Genomic DNA, 9,616 nt, shown 5'->3' with positions numbered 1-9,616 from the left:
TAGGCTGAGGGGTGACCTTTATAGAGGTTTAAAAGATCATGAGGGGTATGCATAGGCTAAATAGACAAAATCTTTTCCCCAGGGTGGGGGCTGAATCCAGAACTAGAGGGCAGAGGTTTAATGTGAGAGGGGGAAAGATTAGATTTCTTACAGTATGGAAACAGGCCCCTTCGGCCCAACAAGCCCACACCGACCCTCTGAAGAGTAATCCACCCAGACCCATTCCCCTACATTTACCCCTGACTATTGTACCTAACACTACGGGCAATTTAGCATGGCCAATTCACCTAACCTGCACATCTTTGGATTGTGGGAGGAAACTGGAGCACCCGGAGGAAACCCATGCAGATACAGGTAGAATGTGCAAACTCCATACAGACAGTCATCCAAGGCTGGAATTGAACCTGGGTCTCTGGTGCTGTGAGGCAGCAGTGCTAAGCATCATTTAAAAGGGACCTAAGCGGCAACTTTTTCCACGCGGGGTGGTGCATGTATGGAATGAGCTGCCAGAGAAAGTGGTGGAGGCTGGTACAATTACAACGTTTAAAAGACATCTGAATGGGTACGTGAATTGGAAGGGTTTAGAGGGATATGGGTCAAATTGCTGGCAAATGGGACTAGATAAATTTAGGTTATCTGGTCAGCATGGACGAGTTGGACGGAATGGTCTGTTTCCATGCTATACACCTCTATGACTAGAAAGGCTGGAGTAAAATGCCATTTAATTCCATTCTGTCTTCCTTTCACATCCCATGTAAACTCTGCGCTCTGAGTTTAAAAGGAGGGTAATTAATACCGAATAGCAAAGGTCTTATGATTTCTGTAGAAACAGGCTAAATTGTAGAGAAATTTGAACTTTTAGTTTTTGATTGATTATTGTCACATGTGCAGGGAAGAGTCTATACAAGCAGATTGTACCATAGGAAATGCATCAGGCTCACAGAACAGAGTGCAGAATGCAGAGTTATAGCTGTAGAGGAGGTGCAGCGAGAGAGAGATCAGAATTAATGTTTGGGAGGTCAGCTCAAAAGTCAAAAAGCAGTGGGGAGAAGCAGTCCTTGAATCTATTCATATGTGTATTCTAACTTTTATATCCTCTGCTCGACAGAATAGGGTGGAAGAGAGTGTTTGCGGGGTGGGAGGGGTCTTTGACTATATTGGTTGCTTTCCTGAGGTAGGGGAAGTGTCGAGGAGTCGACAGATGGAAGGCTGGTTTGGGTGATGGACTGGACTGTGTTCACAGCTCTCTGTAATTTCTTGCAGTCTTAGGAAGAGTAGTTGCCGTACCAAGGTGTGATGCATCCACATAGTTATTTGCTGAAAGAATGTTATGTCACAGTTTCACGTTTTAAAAGAACTTTTTGCTATATCACTGGAAAAAGTGCTATTTTTGTAGGCGCTAAATTTTAAACTATACTTTTTTTTGCCCCTTTCTGTCTGTCTTTTAAATACGATTGAAAGCTTCAATTTTGTTTTACTCTATCTGTTAAGCAGCCGTTCATTTCTCCTCCGAATAAGCTGGTTTGCGGTTCCCAAGGATGTTATTTCAGTTCTTTATTTCCTTTCCCAATACAACCTTCCACCGAGTTTTCTCTCCAGATTCTCTCCCTAACTTCAGCCATATTTCACACCTCCGAGATTAAGTTAAAATAGAATGTAAGCTCTCATCCCCACCCCACTCCCTGAGGTGCTGGCATGCCATGCTGTACACCTCTATGACTAGCAAAAGCATTGAAAGGCTGGAGTAAAATGCCATTTAATTCCATTCTGTGCATTGGCATGTTAACACTCAATACCCCGTCCCTAATTGTTCTCAAAAGGAGAGTCTTTGGAGTGGTCTAGCAAGCCAATTCATAGAGTCCTAGACATGTACAGCACAGAAGCAAACCCGTCAGTCCAACCTGTCCATACCGACCAGATATCCCAACCCAATCTAGTCCCACCTGCCAGCACCCGGCCCATATCCCTCCAAACCCTTTCTATTCATACGCCCATCTAAATGCCTTTTAAATGTTGTAGTTGTACTCTCCTCCACCACTTCCTCTGGCAGCTCATTGAGTTAATTATAAAGTTTTGCCCTCTGCAAGAAAAGGTTGCCTCTTAGTTCCCTTTTATATCTTTCCCCTCTCACCCTGAACCTATTCCCTCTAGTTTTGGACTCCCTCCAGCCCAGAGGGAGTCTATTTACTCTATCCATGCCCCTCATAATTTTCTGAACCTCTATAAAGTCACCCCTCAGCCTCCGATGCTCCAGGGAAAACAGCCCCAGCCTATTCAGCCTCTCCCTGTAGTCAAACCCTCCATCCCTTTTCTGAACCCTTTCATGTTTCACATCTCCTAGAGCAGGGAGACCAGAATTGAATGGTTTGGTGACTTCTGGAATACTGCAATGTCCAGTATTAGATTTCCTATAGTGTGGAAACAGGCCCTTCGGCACAACCGGTCCACACCAACCCTCTGAAGAGCAACCCATGCACCTAACACTATGGGCAATTTAACACGGCCAATTCACCTGACCCACACATCTTTGGATTGTGGGAGGAAACTGGAGCACCCGGGGGAAACCTACACCGACACGAGGAGAATGTGCAAACTCCACACAGGCAGTCACCCGAGGCTAGAGTCGAACCTGGGACCCTGGTGTTGTGAGGCAGCAGTGCTAACCACTGTGCCACTGTGCTGCCCAACATTGCTACAACATGACCTCCCAACTCCTATACTCCATGCACTGACCAATAATGACAAGTGTACCAAACACCTTGACTATCCTCTCTACCTGCAACTCCACTTTCAAGGAACTATGCACCTGCACTCCAAGGTCTCTGTTCAGTAGCACTTCCTAGGACCTTACCATTTAAGTGTATAAACGTGCTGCCCTGATTTGCCTTTCCAAAATGTAGCACCTTGCATTTATTTAAATTAATCTTCTCTGCTACTCCTTGACCCATTGGCCCATCTAATCACATTGCTTTTCCTTCATTCTCACTGGGTCAAAATCTTGGAACTCCCTCCATAATGACACTGTGGGTATACCAACGCCATACAGGCTCCAACACGTCCAAATGACAGCTCATCATCATCTTCTTGAGGAGAAGTAGAGAAAACCAGTGATGCCCACTTACAAATTTTTAAATCACTTTTATATTAAAAAAAAACTTTGAGCCAACTCAACTGGTTTGGATGAGAATATAGAAGGTACGGTTAGTGAGTTAGCCACAAAACTGGAGGTATAGTGGACAGTGAGAAAGGTTCTCTAAGATTATAAAGAGCTCTTGATCAATTGGGTCAATGCTTTGAGGAAAGGCAGATGGAGTTCAATTTGGATAAATACACGTATTCTTTTTGGTAGAATGATCAAGGACTTAGACAAAAAATGGGGAGTCCCTGCGTAGTGTTGTCAAACAGAGAGAACTAGGGGTTTAGGTACATAATTGTTTAAACTTTACATTTCTTTAGGGTGGTTAAAGTGTCTAGCAGGCTTACCTTTATTGCTCAGACCTTTAAGTGCAGGAGTTGGGACATGATATTGAGGTTGTACAGGATTGCGTGGGTTTCCTCCCATGGTCCAAAGATGTGCAAGTCAGGTGAATTGGCTATGCTAAATTGCCCATAGTGTTAGATGCATTAGTCAGAGGGAAATGGGTCTGGGTAGGTTACTCTGTGGACTGGTTGGGCCGAAAAGGCCTGTTTCCACACTGTAGGGAATCTAATCTAAAAGTCCCACTGGAGTCTCTTTTAAGACCTCCAATTAGAGTGGAAATGTATAGGACTGTTTATCGACCAAGATGTCACCACTTGAAAACCAGTCTTGCAATTGGCTTGCTCCTTTCAGGAACAGTCCTGTCATACTCTGAGGTGTGAGTCAAATCACATTATGTCAGTTAATCCGTTTCTGTTACTAACTGCCTTATACACCATTATGCTGTTCAACATGGCTTGTGTCCTGTTGCAGGTCTCTGCGTGATCACTGCAGCTAGCGTCTACACTGTCCACTTCCACTCCGATGACAAGAATGGAGGGTATGGCTCCTCGTACATCTTGGCTTGGATCTGCTTCCCTTTGACGCTCCTCAGCAGCATTATCTATGTCATCCTGCGTAAACGGGAGTAAAGGCCGGTGGCGCATACACTGGAGGCTGCTGGGATTGCTCTGGGAAGGTGGATCTTGGGAGCTCAAGCATATGTTAGTTTCTGGAGCAATGTTTGACTGAAATTCCGTTTTGAAAAAGGGAAACTTATTTTTGTAAATTCTTTTCTCAAATCTGCTCTTTCGCTCATGTTCCCTCCTTGACTCCTCGACTCTTCCTTTTCAGTGTAAAAATGCCTGTTTTTTGTTTCAGTTAGATGGGTGAGGGGCTCATAGAAGGACAGATCAATCATGTTCCTTTTTGCTGTTTTTTTGTGGGGGGGGGGGCAGGAGTTGTTGGTGTAATCCCCAGGCCTTCTAGCCCCTGTGGCAATACAAGGCAACTTTAAACTTTTTTTTAAAACAGTGACTTCTAACCAAAGTGAAACCTTAACATGAGCGAATTTGCTTTGAACCACCATTATAAGATTGGGTCTTGTGTCTCATCTCTGGCATCTTGAACAGAATGATTTGTAGCGCCTCTTGCTGTGGCAAAATTGCTACTACACTGGAGAGAGATCCCATGGTGTGTCCCTGGATAGGGGAATGTATCTGATTAGAAGGTTGGAGAGAAGGAAACCATCTCCAATCCAACAGATGAGCCTAGTCTTCGATTATGGCAATGCAGTTAAATTCTAGGACATATGTTTATTGGCTAGACCCATGCCTGCAGTAGAGTGGGACCAAGATTAGTGTGCTTTTGCACCCTCATGCCTTTGGAAGACCTACCCCTAATGAGAGGGTCTGCTCGAAGCCTGTCCTTGGTTGAGGGTAGGGAGTGTGGTTGGGATTAATTGTTTGCCCCTGCACCATCACAGAGTACTTTGACTCATTGATAAGAACAGGAGTTAAGGCTCTCTACCCTTGTCATCTCAATAACTGGTGGAGGGAGCCACTGAGGGGGAGAACGGACAGATGTAACCAGGAACAATACACCACCTTTTTATTCAGGAAGTCCCAAAACCTTTCTCTGACCCATCTGACAATATTCCTTTTTTTATAACCTGTAAGAAAAAGATATTTTCAATATGCTTCCAGGCCATTTTCTAATATTTAGTTTTGACAACGTATTCTTCAAATGACGCTCCTGCAACTGACAGTGTCACTTGTTTAAAAGAAAATGGGGCCGTTTTCCTTCCCACCTACACTCAGCTTGTCAAACGAGTCTCCTAGTCACGGGGTATTCCTCAGTGTTAAAATTTGCTAGGCTTAGGTAAATCTTCCCCCTCCCTCCCTTATCCTGACCCTGTACACCTCTTTCTCCCCCCCCCCCCCCCACCAACAAAATCAATGCTTAACTCCCTCCAGTTCGTCTTCAGTACAGATGGTGGTAAGTACATCGTGCTGTGGGAGGAGGGATTGTTTTATCTTTTTTTTGTAAGACTGCCGCTACATAAACATTTTTTAGAAACAAGCAAAAATATGCTAACTAGTAATAAATGAATATTATATTGTTACTAAGTAGAACTGCGTCTCTGTTCAGGGCTGGCATTAGTATCATTTTAATGTATGGTACAGGGCAGAAATTCATTCACTGTAATTGTACTGTCCTGAAGATGCACAAATTGACCATCCTCCTTTAGACAACACTTCCAAACCTATATCCGCTATTATCTAGAACGACTAGAGGATCGGATACATGGGAATTCCAACTCCTGCAAGTTCCCCTCCCCACCACACCCCAATTCTGAGTTGGAAATACATCACTGTTCCTTCAGTTGTGTTGGATCAAAATCCTGGAAATCCCTCTTTTATAGCATCGTGTCCAAGGCAGCTCGAGAGTAATTGATGACGAGCAATAAGTTTTGACCCAGCCAGTGGGACCCCTGACCACGGAATAAATTTAAAAAGGAAAAGCTCCAGGTGGTCTTCACATTGAGCTCCCCAAACGATTTAAGGAGAAAAAAATAACTTTCACACTCCAGCCTAACCTAATATCTGAGGCGTTGTAACAGAGCAGTCGACAGCAATGGATTGCTAAGCCTTTAACCAAGAAGATTGATCTGAGGTGCTTTAGAGATGATGGCTGCAATGGAAGAAGGGGCCACGAACCAAGGGAAGAGAATATGAGAAAGAGACTGATGAAAGAAATGTTACAAAATGAGCTGAGTGATGGTATTGAGGGCTGTAGAACCATTTGTAGTTGAGATGCAAACAATTCGGGCTCCAGGGCGTGAGGTAAGCCTGCTCCTTTTCTTAGGAGACTGAAGCAGTGATGTAGGAAATTTTGGAATGTGGACTTATTGCAGGCATAGCTAGAGAGGAAGGAATTCTGGGTGCGCAGGGCACCGTTTAAAGCGGTGTGGTTGCAGGGCTAAATTAGGTTAATGAATCTGAAAGACTACTTGAATGCAAAGTTCAAAATATTCAACTTGAGATTTTGGGTGACTAGCAATTGGAGGAAGGTCAGGTCTGGGTTGTTGCCAGAAGGTGGCCAGATCATGTCAGTAAATATCAAAAGCTTTTATTTTATCGAACTCTATAAGCAGTCGAGTTACAGCTACATTCCATTCTCATCTCCCTGCTAAACTTGAAAGGGTTCAGAAAAGATTGACAAGGAAGTTGCCGGAGTTGGAGGATTTGAGCTTTAGGGAGAGGCTGAATAGGCTGGGGTTGTGTTCCCTGGAGTGTCAGAGGCTGACAGATGATTTTGCAAACCTCTTAAGGTCATGGGGGACATTGGTAGGGTGAATACCGAGGTCTTTTCCCCAGGGTAGGGGAGTCCAAAACTAGAGGGCATAGGTTTAAGGTGAGAGGGGAAAGATTTGGAAGGGACCAAATGAGCAACTTTTTCACACAAAGGGTAGCCTGTGTATGGATGAGCTGCCAGAGGAAGTGGTGGAAGCTGCTACAATAACATTTAAAAGCCATCTAGATGGGTATGTGAATAAGAATGGTTTAGAAGGATATGGACCAAATGCTGGCAAATGAGATTAGATTAATTTTGGATATCTGGTCGGCATAGACAAGGTGGACTGAATGGTCTGTTTCTGTGCTGTACAACTCTGACTGTCCAGCTTTGATTTCCTGGTTTCTGCTTTGATGTGGTAGTTGCAGTCTTTGTACGGATGGTCCAGTTCAGTTTCCAGTCAGTGGTAACGCCAGAACATTAAGTGAGGGATTCAGTGATAGTCACACCATTAAATGTCAAGGGATGATGGTCTAGTTCTCTTTTCCTGGAGATGGTCACTGCTCGTACTTTTTATTGCAAGTAGCAGCCATGTTAAACACCAGCCTCATCTACCCATTGTCCAGGTCTTGCTGATGCAGGTTACTTATTTTTGGGATGTGGGTGTCACTGGCTAGGCCGCATCTCTAGTTACTATCAAGATGGTGGGTGAGTCACTATCTTGATCTGCTACATTCCAAAAGCACCCACAGTACTTTTGGGAAATGAATTCCAGTGTCCTGCCCAGTAACAGTGAAGGGACAGTAATATCTTTCCTAGATGTTGAGCAACTAGGAGTGAAGTTTGCAGAAGGTGGTGTGGTAATTCCGTCCTTGAATCCTGTTCCACCTGAAAGCAGTTGGGGCATGCTTAAACTTGGAAGTTTTGAGGTCTGATGTTGCAGAAAGTACAGCAATCTAATTTACTCGTCCAGACAAGTAGAGAATATTCTATCACATTCCAGGCTTATGCCTTATAGATGGTGGACTTGCTTTGGGGACTCAGGAGATGTTACTTGCTGCAGGATTCCAAGTGTCTGACCTGCTCTTATAGCCCAGTATTTATGCAGGCAGTCTAGGGAATTGATTTTAGCTCAGTTGGCTGAATAGTTGGTTTGCAAAGCAATGTGGTATTAATAGCAAGAGTTCAATTCCCAAAACTGGCTGAAATTGCTATGAAGGGCTGTCCTTCTCAACCTCTCCCTTTGCCTGAGGTTAGGTGGTCCTTTGGTTTAATTACTACCAGTATTGAGAGCTGCCCTATGGTCAGGTAAGACTACAGGGAGACAACATAGCTAGTCCAGATCCATTCAGTTTCTTGTTAATGGTAATTCCCAACATGATGTTTAGTGGGGGAATTCAGCAATGGCAGAATGTCAATGGGTGATTTATAGTTTCTCTTTTCTTGGATATGGTATTGCCTAGTAGTTTTTGTGGCATGCATGTCACTTACCTCCATTTTTGCATGTGCTGACAGTTCTGACAGCATCAAATGGGCTGTTATTCTGAGCTGGGTCTCTGAATTCCATGGTCAAACCCAACTTGTGTTAGAGACATGGTCCTGAGCCAGTGGTCACTCTTACCTGAACACAAGCGCAGTAATGGACACCAACCCTATATATATACAGATCACGTCCTGGGTTGGATGGTCCAGCGTGGAGTTTCGAATCCTTTGACATCTCACCCAATTATGAAAATGTAGCTATTGGATCTCTCCTATGAAAACATCAGCATAGCATACCTGGCCTCTGCATAAAATAGACAATCATGGCCTGTTCTTGTCTTAATTCCATTTAGGCCTTTTTTTTTGGAACAAAGCTTAATTCGGAGAGCTTTGGCCATTTTACATTTTCTCTGTCTCATTCAACACTTGGAGGAGAAAATGAGGACTGCAGATGCTGGAGATCAGATCTGAAAATGTGTTGCTGGAAAAGCACAGCAGGTCAGGCAGCATCCAAGGAACAAGAGAATCGACGTTTCGGTCATGATTCCTGAAGAAGGGCTCATGCCCGAAACATCGATTCTCCTGTTCCTTGGATGCTGCCTGACCTGCTGTGCTTTTCCAGCAACACATTTTCAGCTCATTCAACACTTGGCCATGTTCAAAATCTCTAACCTGCATGCACTGCAAGACTCTCCTTCCTATTGTCATGTCCTTATCACACATTTGTACCAAATCTTCAGCTTATGTCTAAGAATGTGGACATTGTTAAATTATCACTAGAAACATGACATCGCAGGCTCTATCCTACTTTGGTATTTTTATTCTTCAATCCTCAGCTTGTGCTTTCGAGAAATATTTGGTAACAAACATCAGCAACCAACTGGACTCGAGGAACTATGACACGTAACTAACCGGGCCATTGAGTGATTGCAGATAGCATTGACACGCATTCACATGAGGCTAGCATTACTTCAAGCTAATGTGCATGACTGAAAGTCAGCTTACTCCCATTAAAGAGGAGTTGCTGCATTGGGGTGGGAGAATTTGCTGCAAAGACATCCTGAGCAGGGTTAATACTGACTAGAGACCATGTCTTCAATTTCAAAGCGATAGCAATGGAAACCTTGCAATAGGAGATCTGTCCATGGAGAGCTGGAGAGTGGAGGCTATTAAATTCCAGGGATGTAAGAGTCAGAGGTTATACAGAGGAACCTCGATTACCCGAAGGACACAGGCGGGGAGTGTTTCATTTGGTTAATCAAATTCTGGAAAATTGAATGCCAGGTAACGTGGTGTAGCTGAGCATTGGGACCTTGCGATCTTGTCGCATAATCCACTATTCAGACAATCGACTGATGGATAATAGAGGTTCCTCTGTAT

General features: G+C 44.0%; 1 protein-coding gene across 1 annotated transcript in view; it reads left to right on the top strand.

Annotated features, from left to right (window-relative positions):
• Positions 1–5,582, top strand: part of LOC122542275 (peripheral myelin protein 22-like) — a 57,211-nt gene extending 51,629 nt beyond the window's left edge. Inside the window, exon 5 of the mRNA XM_087978328.1 lies at positions 3,953–5,582. Within this exon, the coding sequence (XP_087834454.1) occupies positions 3,953–4,110 (158 nt within the window). The 3' untranslated portion in view covers positions 4,111–5,582. The remainder of the gene's footprint in view (positions 1–3,952) is intronic.
• The last annotated feature ends 4,034 nt before the right edge of the window (positions 5,583–9,616 follow it).

This window comes from Chiloscyllium plagiosum, unplaced genomic scaffold (genome assembly GCF_037043375.1).
Source record: "Chiloscyllium plagiosum isolate Xiang-an unplaced genomic scaffold, Cpla_swu_hap1 HiC_scaffold_33, whole genome shotgun sequence".
Classification (NCBI taxonomy): domain Eukaryota; kingdom Metazoa; phylum Chordata; class Chondrichthyes; order Orectolobiformes; family Hemiscylliidae; genus Chiloscyllium; species Chiloscyllium plagiosum.
Note: the sequence above shows the minus strand (reverse complement) of the source record. Positions and strands in the feature narration are given on the sequence as shown.